Source organism: Zonotrichia albicollis, chromosome 18 (assembly GCF_047830755.1).
Source record: "Zonotrichia albicollis isolate bZonAlb1 chromosome 18, bZonAlb1.hap1, whole genome shotgun sequence".
Lineage (NCBI taxonomy): Eukaryota > Metazoa > Chordata > Aves > Passeriformes > Passerellidae > Zonotrichia > Zonotrichia albicollis.
In genome coordinates this window covers 11,700,147-11,724,935 of record NC_133836.1, presented here as the reverse complement: position 1 = coordinate 11,724,935, position 24,789 = coordinate 11,700,147, and the positions used below count along the sequence as shown (strand labels likewise).

General features: G+C 43.9%; 1 protein-coding gene and 1 long non-coding RNA gene across 2 annotated transcripts; one reads left to right on the top strand and one right to left on the bottom strand.

The window, feature by feature from the left end:
* Positions 1-2,599: 2,599 nt before the first annotated feature.
* CRKL (CRK like proto-oncogene, adaptor protein) lies at positions 2,600-20,978 on the bottom strand. Its single transcript, XM_074554040.1, has 3 exons — positions 20,161-20,978; positions 16,648-17,110; positions 2,600-7,288 (listed from the first exon to the last, which is right to left on the bottom strand). Exons 1-3 carry the CDS (start codon positions 20,472-20,474, stop codon positions 7,154-7,156), a joined length of 912 nt encoding a protein of 303 aa, XP_074410141.1. The 5' UTR covers positions 20,475-20,978; the 3' UTR covers positions 2,600-7,153.
* Positions 20,979-20,986: 8 nt separating this feature from the next.
* LOC113460058 (uncharacterized) lies at positions 20,987-22,078 on the top strand. Its single transcript, XR_003381736.2, has 2 exons — positions 20,987-21,759; positions 21,985-22,078. It is a non-coding gene; the product is annotated as an uncharacterized LOC113460058 (long non-coding RNA).
* Positions 22,079-24,789: the final 2,711 nt, after the last annotated feature.

Here is a 24,789-nt window from a genome sequence, read left to right as displayed (position 1 = left end):
AACACCCTGTGGAGGTCTGTGGGCTTCTGCTGCTGTAAAAGCACAAAGCCTTGCTAGAAATCCAGCACCATGAGAGAGCTGTTCCCATCCCATCACCCTCCTCTGCCTCCATCAGATGGTCACTAGTGATGGTGAGGGTGGGTCACTGAGCCTCTTACAGGCAGGAGCTGCTACTGAGTGCTTTTAGTAACCTTTTTGTCACTGCTGGGGTGCATCCTGCAGTTAGGGATGGTTTTTGCCAGAGATTTCCAGTGATGCTGTGGTGGTCAGACCTGTGTTAGTGCATTCAGCAGAATCCCAGACCTGAATTAATTTTAGCCTTTCTGTTTCAGACTCCTGCTGATTGTCTCATGTCCAGGCCAAGGTGCTATTTCTTGCAGGGAAATGATCTTTGTTAATTTTAGATCTCGTTCTCCAAAGTGCAGAGTAGGCACAGCTATTCCAGGTAGTCGGGCACAGCAGGGCTGCTCAGTCTTTGTGGGATATGGCTCTTCCTCACACAACGCAGGCCAAGCCTGATGAATTACATTTCCTTTGTGCCCTGCAGAGCATGAGGCTGCTGCTCAGCAGGACTCCAGCCCAGAGCTGGGAATCCATCCTCACTGCAGACTCGGAGCCAGAGCACCAGCTGTGATACCTGGAAAGAGAAAAGCTCTTTCTCTTCAAGGTCAGGGGATTCATTGTATCACAGGTCACAAGAAGAGATGGTCTAACATCCAGAAATGGATTCAGCAGGTAGAAGTCCTCATGACAGCCCCTGAACTACATAATCCAGATCAAAGTAGTAACAGAATAAATTAAAAACTGTGGAAATTGAGTCTAGAAATACAGGGAGTCATTACTTCCCAGTAATGAAAAATGGGCAAGTTTGATTTTTGTATTTTTTATGACAAGGATAGCAACAGTGCACTCTAAGACCTGGCTGGGTTTGTCACTTCTGTCAGGAGCATCCCTGGGGGTCTCCAGCTTGGCTGCTGACTGCTGGTGGGCTGAACAGGAGTCGAGTGCCAAGAGTTTCAAACCAGCTCCTGTTGTTCACTTATGTCAGTCCCTTCTGTCTGTTCAAAACAGCATTCTCTCCTTGGACTTGCCACTCCCCCAAACCAGCTGGATTTTGGGCACAGGGGCAGGCGGGGGAAGGCAAAGCAGCACGTCCAGCACTGCCCTTCCAGCCCTGCTGCCCTCTGCCAGCCCAGCGAGAGGCTCTGGAGAGGATTCACTGGATGGCACAGACTGGGAATCAGTGCACTGCAGGGGGATTAACAATCCCTTGGATCCACACTTTCACTTCAGCTTTAGTGATACATTTCTAGACCAAATGCTGGTAAAGGATTTCTCAGCGCTGACTTTCAGCTGCCCTTGTCGGACCAGGCAGGACGTACAAAGCCGGAGCCAGTTCCCTGTGGATGGCCCAGATTTAGCTCTGATCCCAATTGTCTGCTGTGCCAGCGGCGGGTTAGGCCAGGAACGCGTGCAGGGAGGGTTCTGGTTACAAAATGCCTGGAATGAAGCAAGCAGGTGCCGCCAAGGTTAACTGAGGGGAGCAGCGTTAATTCCCACCGCCCGTGGCTGCCGCGGGGATGGATGTGCCGCAGGTGAGGCTGCCCCGAGGGGCTGCCACCCCCTCGGCCGCAGCGCAGAGCAGGGCTGGCGCAGCTTTGTGGCGCTCGGGAGCAGACGGGGCTGAGTCGCGGTGCTGGGTGCTGGGCTCCAGGCTGGAAGCTCCCGGGGAGGGCGGCAGCAGGAGCCGTGCGTGGACAGCCCGGCTCAGGGTGGGCACACAGCGCTCGGTGTCAGTGAGCCACAATCGGTGCTGCTCTCGGGGCTGCTATTCCAGCGCAGGAGGCTCACTCTGAGACAGCTGTGATGGTTTCTGGCCCTGCTGTCCCCCCCGGACACACAGCCCTGCTGCAGCGGGGCTCAGCTGTTCAACAGCGACCGCCGATTTGCAGCTCGGGGGATGGAGGGTTCCTGAAACCAGAACTGCTTTACCTTTCCCTGAGCTGTGACTGGTGCTTCAACAGCTGCTACAGGAGCAGCTGATCTGTGCTCTAGCAAACAAGGCAGAGGGGACGATATGGGGGTCAAAAATCAGTATGAATGCTCCAAGGTGAGTGTGGACCTCAGGAGCTTTTCATCTGTGCACACTCCACACTCTGGAGAATCTTGTAGAAATGGAACTGTGCTCTGCTGTGGCTGCAGTTTATTTGGTGTATTTCCTACTGGTGTAAGCTCCAACAGACACCTCTGGTATGTCTAAAAGGGTGTTTGACATCACAGCAGTTTAGAAATCAAACCTAAATAAATCGGTGACAAACTGATGACCCCAGCTGATCCCAGCTTGCACTGAAAAGTGGAGGCTTGTGCTGCCTGTTATTGGACTGAAGTAACAACTAGTTCAGATTTGCACTTGTGGAAGCCTGAATGCAGGTAAGACAAATAAACCCACCTTCACTTACTGCTTGCTTCTTTTACTTTTTGCCTTTTAGCCTGAAAGCCCACTGAATGTATATCTGACCTATTCTTATCTTTAAAACACGACTGATTTTCTCCAAAACATAACTTGCCAAATGTGACTATTTGATGATAAGACACTATGCAGAGTTGGCTATGAATGTTTATTAACATCACATGGAAATCTGCACTCCAGAGAAGACAAACACGAGGCTGTCACCATACCTACAGAGTCCAGGAACCAATACAAGCTTTGCAGGCTTCTCCTTCGCAGCAGGTGCATGGTTGATGTTCTTCTTTAAGTTTTCTTCCTCTACAGGATCAGCTCAAGTATCAACACCTTGGTAATGATTTTAACTGCAAAAACCCTTTAAGTTTAGTTAAGTTACTATTGATCTGGACTGAAAAGGCAGAAGATGACCAGGATGTGGGTTCTGACGTTGTGCACCAGCCCCTCATGGCAGGCCCAGAGCTGCAGCCCCTGCTGCAGTGGTTACACCTCAGTGCTGCACAGGTTACACCTCAGTTAACCAACAATAAGCAAAATTCAAACCATTGCATGAACCAGTCATTCTTACAAGCACAGTAAGGGCATCACAGTAAACAAAGGTTTCGGTTCCAGAGACCCTGGGCCAAGAGCACAACAAACACAGAGGTGGAGGAGCAGGAGGAGCGCGGCCGTGGCGGGCGCCGGGCTGGAGGAGGCAGTGGGAATCTGTATCACCAGAGTGCAGCTTTTCCATCTGAGCCTCCAGAGCCCAGCAGCATTGTCTGAGAAGAGGCACGAGGATGGAGCAGGAGAGTTTCATTCAGCCTGGCAACAGCATTTTCTCCTGCTAAATTCTTCCTTTGATTCTGGAAAACTTCAGCTGGCAGGCTCTGCTCACCCACAGAACAGGCATTGTAAGGACAGAGCAAGGGCTTCAACACTCTGCTGCTATTGTCGAGGTTTCAGACTAAAGACCACAAATAATACTGTAAGTTGAGGCAAGTTTTATTTAGACTGTACAAACGGGGCCTTGGGGAAAAACACAGTGGCTTGATGTTGGGACCAGTTCTATGAATTAAGTGGAGTAAGAAATTAAAAGGCACTAATCTTAAGAAAAGACACTCCGTATATTCTAAGAATATAATTCATTTAATACTGTTAATCTTATAGCACAAAAAATAAAACAAGCTATGATCCCCAAAATAAAATTTAAAAGCTTACACTTAATATTATTGCCTGAAGATCATGGTCTTTAAATTACATATTGTGTTTAAAAGTTTACACAGTGAAGACTGTCTCAAATACAAGGCCACCTTTCCCACTGCAATAATTGTATCCTTGTCCCAAAATACACTTTAACACAAATAAACAGAAAATGACAACTATACAGGAACGCTTTCACTGGTCCCAAAAGGCAGTCTTTTAGGCAGGTCTCACTTTCAAATGCAGGTATTGAGGAAAATGCTTGAAAACTGGACTAAAAAACAAAGGCAGCCCACTCATTCCCAGGATGTTAATACAATATAAAAAATTACTTTACAGGCACATGAAATGGCACAAAGAATGCTGTTTTTCCCTTTACAAAAATAATGCTCAGGCTCTTCAGAGCCTCAACCCAAACAGGATATTCCCTTTTGTTTATTCTTTCCCAATTTGTAAACAATCATGAATTAAATAAGCGCTTATCCAGTGATGGACACTGATTAAAACAGTTTTCATTTAAACTTTCAGACTGGTCAGAGGCTTCAATGTCTATATACAATGTACACAGCAGGAGGAAGCCAAGCCTTTCGTGATAGTTGACTACTGTGGCACCAGCTCATTACACCAGCTCCAAAGCAAGGACAGCTTTAATGGTGCATAGATTGAAGCCATCACTTGTAGGCTCTCATGCTTCATATCAAGGTTACCTTACACGCCCAAGAACATTGACACTGATAAGATTATCACTCAGGTTTAAGAGGTTTCATAAAACGACAGCACACGTGTAAGCAAGCGACAAGCAATTGGGATTGCAGAGTCCTTCAAAGAGAAACACACACTGATCCAATGCAGTCTTTATATGAAAATACTTGTCTCATAGTAAAATAGCCAAGACACATTTTGAAGCGAGGTTACAATCAGCTTAGGCTGGTCAGTATGCTACATTGAAACCACATTTTACATACCTGAACCACACCGCTGCTACTTGGAGAAACACTGCTCATTCATGACCTAAAACCAGGTTCACAGAAATTCAAGAATTCTTGTCTTTGCATCAGATACCACTACACACAAATTTTGCATAGTTTTGAAGGTAAAGTACTTTGCTTTTCTGCAGTATTGGAACATAATTAAACCTAAAACAATGTTTGTGTTCAAAGCGTGCACCTTATTCAATGAGGGGATGAGTTAACATGTTTATTTCAGTGAAAAAAAAAATCAGGTTAAAAGTTCTGTTCAAGATCTGAAATCTCACAGTATTTATTCACCACGCAAAAGAAGAATTCTACAATCAGTCTTCTGAAGAGCTGCCTGTAACTAGGTCAGGCCTGAAATAAGATTTCTCTGCAGCAGACTGAGTTTAGTGCAGTTTGTATTCAGAAGATGACTTTCAGTAGTACAATCTGTGTAGTAAACGTGCAGGTATTGTTGGGGCACAGGACAAACATGACCTTCTTCAGTTAAGAGAACTGCATAGCTTTTCTTTGCAAGACAAAATGTCAATGCCTATTGTCAAGAATTACAGCACCAAACACTTCAGTCAATGCTACTCTACTTCACAGTTAATTTGGTAGTAAAATGCTCTACAAGAACTTCCAGACTGTCAGCCACTTGATCAATATTACAGAGAACAGTTAATAGATGAATGGAGAGACATTTTAAAACCTGGCATTTTGAATGTCTGCTTGTGAATGGCATTTCTGCAGTTCTTCAGTGCCTTCCAACGAGGATCTCATGGCACTCCCACATCAGCTACCAACAACGTGCTTTTATTAGGATCAAGCAACACAAATCAACAAGAAAACATGCTGGAACTTCAGACAATCTTTATATCATTAGACATTTGTAAGATCTGATGACATTCTGCAGGTGTTTGAAGTTTCTCATTTTGCTACAAACAACAGCCAACCAAAGCTGAAAAATGGGAGCTGCTGTTTTCCTGCCAGCTTCCCCACTGGACATCTGCCTTAACCAGGCTCCTGAAAAGGGAGGTTTAGTAGCTGTATCTTTGCAGACATGTATTCTGTTAATTCAGTGTTCCATCATTTTGAAAAGAGCATTCCAGTTCACCTACAACACACAATTGAGGAAGGTGGCACAGGACTCCCCTGTGCCTGCACTTTCATATCCAGCTGCAGAGCAACCACAGCAGGAGAGCTCAGCAGGGAAAAGCCACAGAGAGGGAAGGAGCTACCCCAGTAACAGACACCTCCTGACCTCCTCCAGCCCCACCTTATCCCACGGGAAGCCGGGCAGCTGACTCCAATTGACCATTCTCTACAGGACGCTGGGAGGGAGGGACCTGGGTCATCTATAAAACAGCCAATGCCTCAGGGAGGGTAAAAGAAAGATGTCAGCATGCAGAGGAGTGGGGATACAAGCAAGGGAAAAAAAAAAAAAAAAAAAAGGAAGGGAAAAAGAAGATGAAAGCAGCTCTGGAAGAGAAGCACAGCAACACAGACACCCTGGTAAAAAGGTACTGTGTGTGTCTGAAAAGGAGCTTTTGATGGGCTGGGGCTGGTACAGCTAGGAAACTTTGGAGAGAGCAGGGAGCCTGCAGAGAAATGGATATAAAAGGTCTTGAAATGTTTAAATAAGAGGATTTTATCGGTATTTACCAAGTTTTTCTGTCCCACTCCTACCTCTCCTCATGGCAGTCTGATCTGTCTACCAAGTAACAGCTTGATGACAAGCACTTCTGTACCAGTCAAACCACACCTTCAACACTGCAGAGGAGCTGCTTGTAGGCCAGGCCAATGTGTTTCCCCTTAAAGCTCACTTTCTACAGTTAGTGCTTGCAAAAATCAACAGAAATGCATTAAATATGTCAAAACCAAGTTACAAGTACAACCTCCTCCTGGGTTTCCTTATAAATAAATGCCTCAGCTTCAATGCAGCTGAATCAATGGTTATTTGCATGTAACACACACTGTTTCAGGAAGGTCAACAACAAGCTTAAGGGTTAACAGAAAAGAGCAGTGTCTATTACAACTGCTTAGAACATGTAAGCTCCAATTATTGTCCTTTAAAGAAACCATCATTTTAAATGTACTACCTTAGCACAGGTAATTTCAAAACTAAATCTTCTTCAGTTCTAAAATTGCATTTTTGTTGTTGCTTTTTGTTGGACAGTAATGCACAAAATTGCTTGTTTGATCTAAGATTAGGGCTCTTCCTACTGAGCAAACCAGAAAGAAGTCCATGGAAGTCTCAACAGGAAAGGTTTCTTTCCCAAACCTCTCTGCTATATTCTGGTTCAGTCTTGTCCAGCTTAAGGCCCAAAACAGTTTTAAAAGTGAAACTAAATTCTGGATGACGTAACTATGATCTGAAGGTCAGGCAGTGACTTCAGCTGTATGAATTCCAAATGTACATGAAAAGAACTGTCAAACTGCAGCAAGCTGGAAAATGGGCAGTGCTAGCAATGTGCCACTAAGTCATCATCCCACCTCAAAGAATGCCAATGGTAGCCAGGAGAATGAAGCAGCAGTGAGAGGGGCAGGGGAGTCACTCGCTCTCCTCGGGGTTCTGAGGGTCGAAGAGCTGCACGTGCGTGAATGGGAAGAGCCCCTTCCTCCCGTTCACCTCTCCTTCCCACTGCCCGTTGATGTTCATCCTCGTCACCTTCACAATGTCTCCAACCTGCAGGAACACAACACCTGGTCATGCATGGCTTCAACATCAGGAACAAAACACAACACCTGGTAATGCATGGCTTCAATATCTCCAACCTGCAGGAACAAAAACCTGATCATGCATGGCTTCAACATCTCCAACCTGCAGGAACAAAAACCTGATCATACATGGCTTCAACATCTCCAACCTGCAGGAACAAAAACCTGATCATACATGGCTTCAATATCTCCAACCTGCAGGAACAAAAACCTGGTCATGCATGGCTTCAATATCTCCAACCAGGAACAAAAACACCTGATCATACATGGCTTCAATGTCTCCAACCTGCAGGAACACAAACACCTCATCATACATGGCTTCAACATCAGGAACACAAACATCTGGTCATGCATGGCTTCAACATCTCCAACCAGGAACAAACACCGATCATGCATGGCTTCAACATCTCCAACCAGGAACAAAAACATCTGGTCATACATGGCTTCAACATCAGGAACACAAGCACCTGACCATACATGGCTTCAATATCTCCAACCAGGAACAAAACCACCTGATCATACATGGCTTCAACATCCGGAACAAAAACACCTGGTCATGCATGGCTTCAACATCTCCAACCAGGAACAAACACCTGATCATGCATGGCTCCTCAGCTCTGACACAAACCAAATGAAGAGCAACACAAACAAGCCCATCACAGGAAAGAAATCTTGCTCTCTTCTTGGCAGAAGGATCAATTGAACAGTTACTTTTACTGAATTACAATACCAACACTTTGTTGCCAAACATCATAATGCTGTCTGTGCTCTGAGACTCTTAATTACATGTATATCTATAAAGATTACTGAACTACACCTCTTTTGATAGGAGAGCTTACAGCTCCATGCAGCAGTATCTTTAGCTTAGATATAAATTCACATCACTAAAGCCACCATGGGTGATGAGTCACAACATCCTTTCCAAAGAGCACAGTGCTGGCACTGCTTTTAGCAGCAGCTGACTTAAAAGAAATGTAGTTTTTCAAAGAAAGATTCCTAAGGCAAAAAAACCCATTACTTGAAGCTCTAATTCTGATGATCACAGTCTAAAAACTTTCTGTAATTTCTAAACTAATTGTACACTTCAAAGTGAGGGAAAGCAATCTCAATTTTTTTTTATTATTAGTAGTAGGTGTAGATTCTAACTTTGTGGTTTTCACATCTACTTCCTGTCAGAGTATTTGAAGCAGGAATGATGACATGTCAAGACTTTCCTACCATAACTATTCTCTTCCAATCTGGCAGTGGAAAATGAGAGAAGTCTAAGCCATGATCAAGCGTGAAAGAGCAGCCCAAATGATGATAAATTGTACTCTTCCTGTTCAACAGCTGTACTGAATCTGGATCAGGACAATTTACACAGTGAAATATCCAAATTGATCAGAAGCATTTAAGACAAGTTAATAATCACTCTTCAGAGATGCTTGTGGAGAGCTGAGCACGTGGTTTTTGTTACAGCAGCTCTCTGACTTTCCCCCTCCCTTCCTGTTTACTTATTTGACTCTATGTGGTAACTACAGTAAACATTAGAAAAGTGACATTAGCAGCTAGAAACGAATTGCACAGAAAGTAGAACCAGCCTGTGACTAAATGCCCAACAGTTCCTAAGGTTCTTTCCCAAACTAGGACCAAGCTTTGTAACTGAGCCTCAGTTACCAAACTACTGCCGTGACATTCAAAGGAAACAAACTTTAATCTTATTTAAGGAAAACACAGACATCGATACAGTATGTAAAGCAATTTGTCTACATTTTCTAAATAGTACTGAAATTCAGACCAGATGCAGAGAGGCCCTTGGCAACATCCTTAAACTTTTCAGGTGAGACCTGTTTATTTTACGTTAAAGAAAAACCTGAGTTTACAAAACAATGTGAGTGTCACTAGATGATCTGAAGCCCATTTAACCCAGTTACCATTACCATAACAGGTAGTTTTGAAGATCACACAGAAACAAGAACCCTTAAGTGAAATTTAAGATACTTAATAAAGTCATTGGCACTCAGTCACTCAGTGTTATGTCTCTTAAAATAAAATCAGTAGAACTTGGAAATTATTCTCAGAGATTTAAGCCTCATGTGTTGCTCTTCCCTCCTTTTTCTCCATTACTTTGGTTGTCTGTGTCCTGTCTGCCCCCATGTCTGAGACTGTCTCACTTGGAACAATTGTAATCTTGTGCTTTTGAGAGAGGAGAAAACCCTCTGAAGTCCTTAAATTCTTGGGATATAACTGAGGCCATATTATTTCTTAAATGGACATTTTTATCTGTGCTGCTCCTAAAACCATGCAGTTAACTGAGCAGTTAAACACTGCATGTACACACAGAATTCAGAATTCACCCAACTGCCTTTCAGCTCAGGGCCTGCTGCAGCATGCTCTGATTGAACATTTGCTAAAAAGCACAATTTGTCAGACTCCTCACTCCAGAAAGCTTTAAATAGTAACAAGATGACCTAAACAGGAACCTAGCAAATGTTTCTTTAGGAAAATGCTGATAAGATCTATAAATACTCAGTGTTACATTTGCTACATTCAAATAACCCTTGAAGACAGATCCAAGTTCCAAATTCTAGACCCAACCTGAGGAAGATGCAGCCAATATCACAACAGTTTAAAGCTAATGAGTTGTGTTTTCACTACACCATAAACCAAACCCACTCTGAAACCTTTAAATCTTAAAAATAATCTTTAGAATCAACAATGTGGACCTGCATTTTCTGAGTGTGACAATGTAATTCTGTTCATGTGCTGTACAGATCAATCCATTATTCATTCTGAGGCTCCAGAACAGAAATTCTTCAGCTTGGTTCTGAAATACTCACAGTGGGAATAGGTTTGGAAATCTTGGCTTCAGCTGAGTGAAAAGAATATTTAAAATATATCTCTATTGCATGGCAACAAACAAACTGCCCTGTAGATGAAAGATGTGAAATGTCCTTTATGCTGCTGGGTGGGCAAAGCTGCTGCACACCAGCATCTGCCACTAAAGAGAGCTGGCTGACAAAACTCCTCAAAACAAACTCCATGTGCTGAGAGCCACTGGAATAGTCAATTAATTTGCAATGACTTTGAGAGGCCTTTTATTTCAATGAAAGCTGCTGAATATCCTCTTGTGCTATATTATTTTAAAAATATAGTTTAGTCAATTAAACGGCATGTTGAAATAAGATTTTTGGTGCAGGAACCTTGATTTCATGCTACACTTACTCATGGATCTTACCTTATAGACCTTAATTTCAAAAATATCTAGAAAAATCTGGTCAACTGGTCCCTCTATGTATTTTTCCCCAAGTGAAAGCATTATTTCATAAATATTAAAAGCATTATTTCATAAATTTTAAAGCATGTTAATGCCATTAACATGGTCAGCTGAGGTGCAATCTCCCACTAGAATTATTTAACACACTATTTTTTTTTTCAGAGAATGTTTTAAGCCAGTCAGAAGAATTGTCTTATGATTAGGCACAGACAGAGTCAGGAGACCTGGTTCTATTCTCATCCCTGCCACCAACTTCCTGTGTGGCTCTGGACAGCTGATAGCCCTTATCTCAGATAGGAGAGCACTTCCTCAGGCTCAGCATCTCCCAGCTCAGTGAATGCAGCTGGGAAGCACACCAGCATCACTGGAATGAAGGATCACTGTGAAATGAGTAATGTATCTGAAATGCAGCCATTTGGTTACACCCAAGTGATAAAAATCAAAATGTATTTTAGATAGCATCTTTCATTATGTCCTTGTTAGAGCATGAATTCAAAGCCCTGGGGAAACACAACTGTGGAACATGCCAGTCAGAAAGGTTCCTTCATTACTCCAGACTCCTCCATACCTGCCTTCCATCTGATTCATACTCTGCAAAAGGTTTCCTGCAAGCCATTTTAGTCACCCAATTCAATGAGTTTTACAGATTTTCCAACAATTCTATGTTAATAGTTGGATGATAAAGTTCTGTAATGTAAGTTTAAGGTGATAAAAATGCATTAAAATTCTAAATCCTCATTTTAGCCCACTGGGTCAGTGCTATAGCAAACACTGCTCTCTGGAATGTACAGGGTGTTAAATGTCAGTCATTATCCCAATTAGTGTCACAGCTCACTAACATTGATACCAAAACAGCTCCTCAGGCCAGCTGCCTGTGGAAGAGCAGACAAGGTCCAACCCAGAAAATTCCTGTCCCCACTGTCCCCAAAGGGGCCACAGCAGAGGCAGAGCTCTCTGCACACAGGACAAAGGACACTGAAGGAGCTGCTGCAGGGTTGGGAGATCCAAGAAAGCACCAGGTTAAAAGCACAGCTTAATTACTGAATTATCCTTCACTTCTGATGTTGTGGGCCAGAACACAGCTGATGCCCAAAGTGCAGAATCAAACAGTCCAGAGAAAAAGCTCCATCCACTCCTGAGGCATGAAAGGAGGCTCAAGGGCAACACAGGAATGTGGAAATGCTCCATGCAATTAATGTGGCCTCACCTAGGAACAGATTAAAACAAAGGAACTTTCCATTTCACCAAGAGCCAGGAAAACTGTCAGAGCAGGGGCTGCAGCATCAAAAAATTGCTGCTTTTCATTGCAGGTGGCAGCCTGTGTCCTTCCAGTCACTGTCCTGACCGTACAGGGTTTGGAGAGTTCACTGTCAGTTCAACAGTTATAGCAACTAAATAAAAAATTCACACTACTCAAATATAGGATCAATACTTTGCTTTAAATGCAGACTTTGTGGGTTAGCTGCACTTTAACGTGTAACACAGCAAGGCTAAATTTCCTTGGCTCAAGAAAAACACAATGCTTGTTGTCTACTGAAAGAAGTAGCCTAATTTCCTAATTAAGAAAGTTCTCCTGCTAGCACATTTTGGCCTACTTGTCTCAGCTCTCCTTTGAAGAGGGAAAAAGTTAACTGTAACCTAATTGTAACAAGCTCAAGAGAAATATTGTAAGTCAGTTATATAATTATGGTGGATGGATATTTATTGCACCAAAACATTTCAGTGACAGGTTAACTCTGTACTAGCAAACACGCACGTGTATGATTGCTACATCACAAAAAGGTAAACTATAATGCTGGCACAAGTCTATAAAAAGCCAACAATAGTATAAAAATGTTTAAAAACAACGTGCAACTTTCGTTTAAAAAAAAGAATAAAACTTTGATTCTGTAACACTGTTAAGTCTAGAGATGAACTCCAGAACCACTGCTGCCTTCAAAATTAGCTATGACACTGAATAGAGCATTTAAGAATCATTTTTTAAGCACAGCAGGTATAAATCTGGTGGCTGCTGCTGGACTCCCATTGTCTGGCTCCTTACCCTATTTAATTCCATTTTATAAGTGAATACAGAATTTGTTGTTCATGTCCTGCTTACAGCTTGTCAGTCTGAAACAAGGCTTCATTAGCACACTGTTTCTAACAGGCTGGCTGCAGAATTACTGCAAATTTTTAAAGGCTGGGAAACTTTCAGGTAGACTTTGCTGCTCTGTATCACAGTAACAGTGCCAAAGAGTCAAATCCATCACCTTCTTAAAGTGTAAATCCTTTCAACATGGGATTGCCCTCCTGGGTTTCCCACAGCAAGCAGCAGGATGGCAGAACAGCAATGCAGAACCTGGGGGGCAGTTTTGGTCCCAAAGAGCACAGGGCACTGTAACTCTGTCCTGCAGGACCCTGGGGGGCAGTTTTGGTCCCAGAAAGCACAGGGCACTGTAACTCTGTCCTGCAGGACCCTGTGGGGCAGAGTTTTGGTCCCAGAAAGCACAGGACACTGTAACTCTGTCCTGCAGAACCTGTGGGGCAGTTTTGGTCCCAAAAAGCACAGGACACTGTAACTCTGTCCTGCAGGACCCTGGGGGGCAGTTTTGGTCCCAAAGAGCACAGGACACTGTAACTCTGTCCTGCAGGACCCTGGGGGGCAGTTTTGGTCCCAAAGAGCACAGGACACTGTAACTCTGTCCTGCAGGACCCTGGGGGGCAGTTTTGGTCCCAAAGAGCACAGGACACTGTAACTCTGTCCTGCAGGACCCTTCCTGTGCAGCAGCAGAAAGGAAGGAAATCGCTGCTTGGCTGGAAATACACAAGCACAGAAACAGACCTGGCTCCTCGGCTGTTGAGCTCTTCACTTAGGGGCTGGGTTTGGTGGTTTCTATTTTTATTTTGTAGCTTGTCGTTTAGTGGTTTGGGGTTTTCAATGCAGAATTCATAATATTCTACACATATTAGTAATGAAGTTGGTTGTAGTGAGAAGCTACAAAGTTCAATCTGTAGAATTTAATGTTCATTAAAAATATTAAATCTGAGCTGCCAAAGTAACTTAACAGACAAAGCACATGTAAATCTTAGAAATACATGTAATTTGTTGTAGGCTTTCCTAACTACTCCCTGGTGCAGGGAGATGCACAAAATTCCATGTACCACCAGCTGTAAGCTTTGAGATAGTGTCTCTACTTACAATTACCATTCTAGCCTATAAACAGATTATAGTTGAATTTTTCATTTTGGATAATAACACAATAGGATCGAGTCAGCATTTATGCATCACTAACTTCAACAACACCAATATTGTTGCCCACAGGGGCTGTGAACATCCCTGGCAGTGCCCAAGGCCAGGCTGGATGGGGCTGGATCACCTGGGATAGTGGGAGCTGTCCCTGCCCATGGCAGGGGTGGGATGAAATCAACTCTTAAGGTTCCATCCAACCCAAACCACTCTGTGATTCTGTATCATGTTAAATAAACTTAGCCCAGCAAAAATAAATGCCCTATTGACCACCCTACAGAAATAAAATTGTAGTTGCTCTTAAATTGTCACACTTTTGAATTCATCTTTATCCAATCTATCAGATCTCATTTCAGATTTTCTGTAAAACAATCATTTGGTCACTTACATTTTTTATGTATGAAATTTAAAACAAAACCAAAACCAACTTGCTCACAAAACAAACTTCTCTCTAACAGGCTATAAATCCTTACCTTTTCTTAAAGAAAGTTCTGTCAGCTCTGTAAACAATAATGGTGTACAATGGAACCACTGGAGCTGCAGGCAGGGAGCTTGTCCCATTTTCAAGCTGAACCAAGAATGACAGTGCTCCACTTAAAAGGCAGCTGAGCAGATTACTGTGCCATGCCTTTATTTACTCCAGATGCTCTTCTCTTCCTTTTTAGTACTGTCTGTGTGCTGACCACACAGGGCTCCAGCCAGCAAACTGATATTTTGCTCTCACATTGCTTTATCAGTTGAAATGAGGTTGCACAATCAGTAATTACACTCCCAAGGTGTAGCAGCTGAGCAGGCACTCAGGGTACCCCTATTCTGAGGGGGACAACTGTCAAATAATATTTTTATCAAAGAACACCATTAACTTTCTTCCCCAAAACAGTCCCATAACCTGTTTTTTGTCTAGCACTACTTTCAGTGGTCTTACAAAACAGAAGTTTCAAATGGTTCAGTTTATTTAGTAATGTGTAGAGCTCTCACAGGGCTGGGATTAAATATTTTATCAGGGTCCTGCAGGGGGTTGGCAAACTAAAGGAAAATAATGAAATAAGCTGAATTATTTTTTTCTTTAAGAATAGCCCACGTGACAAAAAAATACTGCTATAATGAAGCTGGAGTTCCCTGTGCATGGATAGATATGGAGAAGCTGCAATCTGTGATTTCAATGAAAATGCAGAGCAGTGCCCAGAATTCTGCTTCTGAAGCCTCTTGAGAAGCCACAGTGTGGATGAGGTGCACTGGCAAAGAAAACAGACAAAACATGCCAGTGTTGAGAGACACAGAAACACCAGGCAGTTCGTGGTTAGAGGGTGAGAAGAATCTCTCAAACAAAACTTGAGTAATTTGAAGGTTCAAACCAAGTCAAAGCCATTTGTTGGCCAGAGAATGAATCCTGCTGGTGTCCTAGAGGAGCTGAACTGGTGGGGTTAACTGGGTCCCTTACAGGGCAAGTCAGAAAAGGGCACAAGTAAGGCCCAGCCCTCCAAGTGGTTCTGCTCCCTGAAGTCATTCCACGACACATTGATAGCATAACAAAATCAATCCTTGCCTTGCTTTGCTTGCAGAAGCATGAGTAGTTTTGGCAGGAATTTTCTGTACAGTGCAGTTGGCAGTGAACTTACACTTTGTTCTATGGTAATTTTCACACACTGTTCACAAATAACAAGCTGCTAGATTTCACAAGACAAAGAAATTCCAGTGATTCATATTTAACTTTTAACCCTACAAGAGTAACCTTAGAAGTGTTACAAATACAGGAGTAAAGCAGTTAGGGTGAGCACTGTGAATAATGGGAAGTCACAAATAAAACCTTCCAAATTTCAGTCAGAAGTAGCAGCCACAGGTAGCAGCTTTAACCTGCAAAGTAACTGAGCAAAAACAAGAGGAAAGGTTCTAAAGTATTTTAAAAACCATTATTATTTTACTTGCTAAAATGTTGCTGCTTCCTAGGCTTGTTTGCTTGCACTTGTGCCTGGAAGTATTGCAGCATGCTGAAATTTCACTTTTTCCAGGTGAGACATTTTTGAATTACAGGTTAATTAGCCTTCAGTATCATCTAAATGTAAAAGTATCAGTATTCTGGGATATAGCTTTGAAAAACTTCTCCCAATCAATCATTAATTCCAGTTAAACTAGAAGTATGATATGAATTCTTTACTATTTACAGAACAACACACTAAAGTCTTACAAGATATCTCTAATAAAAATAAAATTAAAAATGCAATAGCAAGCACAAAAACTTGCAGCACTTTAGAGGTTACACTACACTCCTGACCCCCAGTTCAGGTGTTAAGGTTTCCTAAATTCCACTTTTGAAAAACAAAGCAAAAGGGACTAGAATGTCTGATATATTCTGCCCAGATTGAAGATCAATCAGCACAAGGTCTTCAAGTGCATCTCAGCTGAGGATCAGAAACACCAAGTGCATCAGCCAGCAACCTTTACCTTTCTCTGGAGGGTGCCACTGCCACCTCTTAGCCTGGAACTCTACAAGGATTAAGGAAATATCTCTTTCCTGCCCCAGGATTAGGTGGAGAAGCAAAGCCATCCTCTCACTAGCACTTCTTCAGCATGGGTACACTCTTCAGCATGTTACCCTTGTAACATCTGCACACTTGAACAAGCAAGCAGGGAGGCAAAATACAGGTCTAAAGTTATTTACTAGGTCACTTTTCTCAAAGGAAGTGGTAGAGATGAAGCAATTCTGGTGGATGTTTCTTCAGAATGTAACCCAACTTCTCAGCCCCTCGACATAAAACAGCAGACTCCACATGAAGTCACCATAACAATTTTTAGTTTCTTCCTTCACAAGGCAATTGAAAACTCAGAGACTGGAGGCAACACTTACCTCTAATGCCAGCGCAGTCTTGTCATAAGCACAGGGAACTCTCTTTTGGACAGCTTTGGCATAGACTGGTCCGTTCTGTGTGGATGGCAGAGGGTTGATGACGGCTCCGGGCGTGCTGGACGCTGCGGGCAGGGGAGTGGCGGTCTGAGGCTGCGCGTACGCGTGGGCAGGTTCTGGGATGCCGTAACTGTTGGAATTCCTGTTGCCATGCTTCCCCACAGAGGGTCTGCCCAGCTTTTCTACATAAGGAACAGGGATCATCCCAATCCGACCCTCCTTGTTTCTGGCACTCCACCACTGTTCCTCTGGCTTCTCCACGATTGCCAGCAGCTCTCCCTTTTTGAAGGGAAGGTCCTCGGCGTCGTTGCCGTGGAAGTCATAGAGAGTCCGCACGTACTCCAGGTTCTCCTCTGCGGTGGGCAGGGCAGGGGCAGGTCCAGATCCCATGGGGGGGCTTGGGTACCTGAGGGTGGGGAAAAGGAAAGCTGTTGGGTTGTGTTTCCAGGAACAAAGCGCCAGGTCTGCAGCAGAACATCAACTAGAGAAGAGTTGCTTGGATTTGTAACAAAATCATTGCCTGGTAGCACTGTGAGGAATTTAATGAGCAACTCACACTTCTCAAATAATGACTTAAATACCCAAAGTAGCTTCCCCTGAAGCCAAATATAATCTATCATGGGATGCAGAAAGCTGGGAGAAATAATGGAAAATCTTCATCCACCTGCTCTGGATTGTTGTGAAGATCTTAGAGTCAAATTAATTCTATAGCTTATGAGAATAATGATACAGAAAACCAAATTAAGACTGTTGGAGTAATTGAGGTAGAAGGGCAACACATAAAAATGTAGCTGTGAATCTCTCCAAGAGTCCTGTGTCACCTCCAAAGTCATCCAAGTAATTTTGTTTTTAACTTCAGCATCCACTCTAAAGAATTCAGTACATAAATGCAAGACTTGAAGCAGTGTAGAGGAAAAAGGGAACAAAAGTAAGATGGTATGACATAAAGACTGTATGAAATACTTGTATCCACTGATAAGAAGGAACTAGGGAAAAAAACCCAGCAAGCCTTCTATAAATATTCCTTTGCCTATTAACCATATTATCTGTAATTTATTTACATAATTGTTTATTACTATGTCCATCATTTGTCAAATAGACTCACTTTATTGTCTGTGTTCATATATAAGATTGTCCATCAAACGAGAATGCTTTTGCTATTTCCATCATAAATGTTACCCATTTTATTCAGAGCAGCTGTCAGAAAGCCTCAGTGGATATAGGCCACAGCAGAGAGTTATTATCTAAGCTATGGGAGCAAGAATGCATGTCATTGGCCTACTTCAATTCTCTTCTGCTACTTGCAAAACACCATGGAAGTCAAATCCCTGTGATTTCTGCAAGATATGCCAGAAGCCCTGAAGATAAAGATATCCCATCTTTGAGACACCCTGCTGCAGCCAGGGCAGGGGGACAGAGGGAACCCCTCAGGAGCATCAGGAAGGCTTCAGGAACATCAGCAAGGATGGCCAGAGCTCACTGCTAGAGATGCAAAATAAACAGAGAGTTTAAAATGGTCCATTCAGAACTGTTTTAAAAGTTTAACATGTCATCTCCAAGATCCAGAAGTACTGAAGAGCTCTATATAGAAACCACCTTTCAGACTGCACTTTGTGAAATTAAAAGAATGAACAGCTTTCAAAAGCACAAGCATCTGTGCCCAGGAAAATGCCAGAGAAATGAGAATTAGCATAACAGTTCTGAAGCACATACCCCTGTTATAAATGTAGTTCATTAAAAATAAAAAACCCAAAAATCTGGAAATGCTACCTTTCATCCTCCCTCTTGCAGCAGGCAGTCTCCTTTGCATAGCATTTAAAACCATCAACCACATAACTGATTTTTCTAAGATTTCTGATTTTTCAAAGTCATGCTAAGTTGATCCCATTTGTAGCTCTATTAAAAAGTCAATTCACTGCAGGTAAGGTCCCATTTGTCTCAGTGCTGAGAGAACAATATGCAACCAAAACCTTGAAAATCAGGTGGCACTAAAATACTCACAGAACATTTCACACAGGACTCCTCACAAATACCAAGCGTGCAATCAGCTCTAAGTTCCCAAGTGTTCTGGGAAAGCCAAGCTAATCACGGCCATAAATGATTAAGAACAAATTTTTGCATCCAGAAAGGTTCAAGAATATCCAGGTTGGAGAGCAGATGTAAGCATGAAGATTGCTTCAGCATTTTTCCTTCCCAACTCTCCACAAGTTTAAGCATGCATGTAACACTGGGCAGCTCCATTCCTGCAATGGTGAAAATGATTTTTTTTTATCTACCCATCTCTCTAGCCATAATCACTACCAAAGGCTGCCAGCAGCTTGCAGGGTTCCTGAAGGTTGTGCTTGCTGTCACATCCTGCCCATCACTTGACAGCTTTCAGAATGACTTTTGAACACTTGAGTTTTTCAACTTGACAAGCTATTGTCAATCTTTGACAAGTGACTGTCATTAAGCCCTGGTCCATGCCAAGGTTCAATGGTGATTATAAACCTCAAAGTTATTCTTCCCTCCTAATCTGCAAAACATAATAAGACATTAAAATGCAGACTTCAGAGGTGAACCAATTTGGATTTATTTTCTTAATATGTCACTACTTTTCTCTTATTTAATTTAATTTCATTCTATCCAGGAAGCCCAAAAGTTTTGACAAAAGATACTGAGAAAGGTTTTATTAATTTAAAGTAAGGAATGTGTTCTAGGGTTCTTCATAAGCAGTTCACTGATGCATGCTGCAGGTATGTCCCATGCTGGGACCAGGACAAAGAAGGAGCTCACAGCCAAGTCACATTTTCCCATCTCCTAGAGCAGCATTTCTCAGTGAAGTGAATGGTGTATGCACATATAGATGAACAGTGCCATGAGCAAACTGTGAGAAATAAGTGTTTCCCCTTTTTTTTCGTGCAGAAATGCCACTCTAGAAGTTTGGGAAATGCTGCCCTAGAATGTGTTAATGCTGACTTAACAGGGCAAAGCAGTCTAATCACATAAAAGCCAGCTCTATTGTAATCACTGTGGGTGCAGGGGTAGACAGCAAACTAAGCTCAGAGGTTGTACTTCCATCAGGGAGAGGACTGGTGAACCAGCTCCTTAATCATCCTTGGAACGGAGACAATGCTACAAGAAAAGGGTAACACAAAAAGGGTGACGTGCGGCCACACCCTCTCTCAAAGCAATTACAGCCCGTGCAGAGGTACAAGGACCCTCCACACACAAGGTCAGCACAGACACCGTGGATTATTTGACTGAAAGAGCAACACTTTTAATAGTCGGCGAGGTCCAGACAGTTAAGAAGGCCCAGTGTTAGAAACGAATTTATTAGTATTTATTCACACCATCTACACGCAGTGCCAGGCTCCCGGAGCTACTGGGCTGCCCTGTGACACCGCTCCAGGTCGCACCTCAGGCGCCACTCGGGCACAGGTGGCGGAGGGTGTGGCGGGGGCGGGCGACACTCACCTGGGCGCGGGCTCGATCAGGGTGGTGGTGTCCAGGTAGTGGATCTTATAGAACTCCAGCAGGGCGGGCAGGTGCTCGAACTCCTGGTCGCCGATCTTAAAGCGGCGGTTGGGCAGGGAGTTGATGATGTAGTGGGAGACGCGGGAGTTCTCGGACACCGAGAGCACGTAGTCGCCCGGGCAGGTGGACGAGTCCCGCACCAGGAACATGCCGTGCCGCTGCCCCTGCAGCCGCGTCTGCGCCTCCGCCCGGGACACCGGGCCCACGTACCAGCTGGAGCGGTCCGACGAATCGAAACGAGCGGCGGAGGACATGGCTCCGGGCGGGGAAGGGGAAGGAAAGGGAGGAAGGAAGGTGAGGAGCCCGAAGGCCCAGACGGAGGAAGAGACCCGGAGGAGGCCTGGGCAGAGAGGCCTGGGAGGTGGAGCGGGCTGGGGGCGAGGGGGAAGCGGCTCGTGCCTAGTCCGGGAGAAAGGAAACGCAGGGAAAGGGGGATCGGGGAGGTGGAAGCTCTGCGCCGCTGGAGGCGAAGGGCCGAGCAGCGGCTGGGGTGGGGCTGGCCAGACGCGGCGCGCAGGGCCCCCGAGTCTCCCTCAGCGGCGGGGTGTGCAGGGCATCCTTCCCGCCTCTCTCAGGCCTGCGGCGGGCCCGGCCAGGCGGGTGACGAAGAGCAGCGGCGGCTGGCACGGCCAGGCGGCCCGAGAAGGCGGCGAGTGGGGCCGGCTCGGCTCGGGGCGGGACGGAGAGGCAGAAGCGCCGGGCGCCGCGTCCTCCTCCCGCGGGTTCCTCCCCTCGCGAGCCGAGCTCCAAAATGGCGGCTGCGCCGGGCCGCGCGAACGCTCCGAGACACCGCCCCGCGCACGCGCCATGGCGGCGGCGGCAGCGCGGGGCCGCGCCCGCCTCAGGGGCCGGGCGGAGGCTGGCGGCGGGGCTGGGCCGGGGGTCCGTGCCCCGGTGCCCCTCCCTGGAGTCCGGGGGAGCGGGAGAGCCGCCCCTTCCCCATTTTTCCGCGCGAGTCACTCTGGCCGTCCCCGGCGCACCCCCGGTCGGTGCGGTGAGTGAGGCGGGGGTGACCGCGCGCCTGCAGCATTGAGGGAGCCCTGCCCTGTGAAGGATGCGGCAGGCGCGCTCTGACACGGGTCACCCCCAGAAACTCCCCAGCCCTTGGCCTTAAGGTATCTGAGGGGGGGGACGCTCCATCTTGTCCCCATCCCTGCTCGGTGCCGCCCAGCCCCGGGCTTTGCTCCCCGGGGCTGCCTCGGGCCACTCTCACTACTCCTGGATCTGAGGGGTGCCAGCACCCTGACCCCAGGCGGTTTGCAGACAGACACCGCCTCCCCTGAGGTTTTGCTGCTTTTTACTAGTTAATTAATTTTCTTTTAAGAAAAACGGCCCGCTGCGATAATCATCTCTGATCTCTAGATAATTTCCTACGTGCTCTAAGGGGCCGTTTCCTGCCTCTTCGTAGCCCTGTTCCCAGATAACGGGGTCAAAGCCCGGCGTGGCGCAGGCGGGAGGGACGATGGTGTGGCAGCCGCCGAAGAGGAAGGAAGCCCCGGAAAGGACTCAGCAGGGCCCGGGGGCAGCGCTTGGCACACGGTGCGGATGAGCTGTTTGAATTGGAGAGGGAGCTTGGCGCCGGGAGCCCAGGCAGGCACCGAGCCCTGACTCAGTGCCGGGGGCCGGTCCAGCCGCACTGGGCAAGGGCGCGACACAAGAACGGCGCTGCTCCCCGGAGGTGTAGAAACCTCTGCAGATGGTGTGATTTTAGCTCAGTCTTGTGACTCCGTTTAATTTGTGCTTCTGGTATTCGTTTTGCTTCAGGGCTGGCAACGTGAAATGAAGCAGCGCTTGATAGAAAAAAAAATCCAGTTCAAATGAGAAATAGGTTTGAGATGTCTGTCTTGAAGCGCTTAACTGGACTGTTGTGCAGTGTTATTGCAGCTTTGCTGTCTTTATTTCATGCTCTTTTCCAAAAGTTCAGTCATTACTCAGTCATTTTTTTGCTCTTTGTTCCTCATCCTGCGTTGGCAGCCAGTGCCAGCTGAGGTGTCTGAATTGGAACATATGGGCTCTGTCTCTGCAGGCATTTAGCAGAGTTCAAATCATCTAAAATGGAAGACTTCTCCAGTGTCGTGTTTTAGACAAAACCATCCAGGAAAAGTCTCATCATCAAGATGAAAGGATCTTAAAGCAGTCCCTAAATCCATGGGCAGGTATCATTTTACCAGCTGCTGACATCCAGCCATCTCCTGGGTGGAAAACAACAGCTGTTAGTCATGTACAGCAGAACAGTGACCTAGAGATGAATAATTGCATCTGAAAAGTCACATTTGTGCAAAAAAAATTTCATCCATTACTAGGAAATCTTACTTGGTAGCTATAGCTCTGATCCATTCCTCCTGGTTTAAGTGTTTGTGTCTGCCAATAAGAGTCAGTTTTAAACACCTGTAGACAGGCTACAATACAAAATGAAGGTTATGATGTTTTCTTGTGTGATTTGAACAGATCTGACTTGCTTTCTGTTTGACCATGGCCAAAATACAGATTAAAAGATAGCAACTGGACTTGCAATAATATGCTAAATAATGTTTAAAAATAGTAACAAAAACTGTAAGTTAGCAGCAGATTTAATTGCTCATAGTCTGTAAAAAGGAAATAAAAAAATCCTGTTGCTTCATTTGATTGAATTGCAATTTTTGTTAAAATAAAAAACAAAAATACGTAGTGATTTTTTTAGATATGGTAGAGATAATACTAGAATAGTATTATCAAAATAGTTGGAACGTGTCAGAAATAGGTAGTATTAATTATAAACCAGTTTTTGTGCTGGACTGCTGCTGAAGAACCAGCATTTCCACCTTCCCACCCAGAGAGGATTCTAAGGCATGGAGAGGTTTTCAGTTTGAATGAATTTTTAAATTAGATGTTCTGAACTTGTATGTATGCAGTCTGTGTGCATCCTTTAAGTAATTCCCTCCTCAGTTTTAGCAACTGTGGTTAAACTGAACCAGATATTTTAGGTAAAAGATCCCACATTCTGTTTCCATATGAGAAAAAGGTGACTTGTTCATCATTAATAAAGGGGACAGAATAAAAATCCTTATTTTGTTTCAAATCGAGTACTGGCTATGCTTCCAATGCAAAATTAACAACCCTAATTTAAACTAGGAGGGAAATGGGAAAGGATCTGTTGGATTTGGAAGTGGACAGCTGGAGAAGAAATACAGTAGTGAAAGCAGTTATGAAACAAAACTGAAGCAATCACAATCACTTCTGCAAATGTGGGAGCCTGAAATACTTCAGGATACAAGTCCACTAATTACAAATCTGGCAAATATGCCTGTACAGCTTTACCTCTGTGCTGGCAGGAAATAGGAAAATGGATCATCAAGGAAGCTAATTACTATTCTTCTGGACTTCCTAATGTATCAGCAGTTTGTGTTGGTATTTTGATCACTCAGTTCTGCAAGAGCTGTTTGATTGTTCTCTCACAGACCAGAAATAACTTAAAGCTTTCTTAGTTCATTGTCCATCTGCCCACAATGTCTTGTTGGCTCAGAGAGCTTACTGTAAAAATAAAATTTAAAAAAAAAAAGCCTTTTACTGTCAGATACAAGATTGACTTATTTAGGACACCAGAGAATTTATAAATTAAAAAGAAATACAGAATCAGCTGGAAATCCCTATGAGTAAATGTTTTGCTTGAGGTAACAGAAAGCTTAAGTGGGCTTGTGAAAGTTCAGTTCCTGAAAGGAAAACCAATCAATAATAATTACAGCTCTTGTATCAACCTGTAATTTTTCCTGCAGAAACCTGAAAAATCCTCCTATCAAACCTGAAATCTTTCCTATTTTGTTTACACAGGTAATGGCAGTAAACAAGAAGTGCTTTATGTCTGCTGAGTAAGAGAAAATTGACATTTTTAAAGCAATTTTATTATTATTTTGTGTGTGTGTGTGAGTTTGAAAAAAAGACATGCTGGCCTAAAATGAGAAACTGCTAAAAAAATGATCAGGATGGTTTGAGCTAAACTCTTTGGTTTTTTACCTAAATGAAATACATGCAAGTAAGATAATGCATAGTGTAACATTCAGCAATCATATTTTGCTCAGATGTAAAGAAATTTTGGGGCTGAAAGCAAAAAGATATATTTTTATCAAATATTACATGTCCTTAGGGTTAGTTCATGTAACTTAGGGTTATTATACCTGGTAATATATATATATATATATACACACATATATATATTATATATATATATATATTATATATATATATATATATAATATATATATATATACTGGTATATATATTACCAGTAAGTAAAAATAAGAGAAAAATAATGTAGTGCTAAGGTAGGTGATCATCTGCTATAATTTCCTTGCAACTGCATCCTGAGCCTTATATTCATTAGCTTTGCAGAGCATCCAACTGCAGCATTTAATAAAAAAATCATAAAATAGCATATCCTGATAATGGAATAATGGATGGGCTCTCTAGAAATCAGTATTTACAAAGAAGCATATCCTGATAAATGGAATAATGGTCAGTATTCACACACAGGAGTGACAGGGTAGAAAAATGGAAACCTTCTCCCCCAAAGTTTTCTCAAGAAGTTTCTTTGGC

Bases quoted from the DNA above. Each gene is read 5' to 3' on its own strand.
- CRKL (XM_074554040.1), bottom strand. From the start codon at position 20,474: ATGTCCTCCGCCGCTCGTTTCGATTCGTCGGACCGCTCCAGCTGGTAC. The intron at 17,111-20,160 runs GTGAGTGTCGCC...CCCCACCCTCAG, and splicing joins CTGATCGAGCCCGCGCCCAG to GTACCCAAGCCCCCCCATGG. The intron at 7,289-16,647 runs GTAAGTGTTGCC...GTGTTCCTGCAG, and splicing joins AGACTGCGCTGGCATTAGAG to GTTGGAGACATTGTGAAGGT.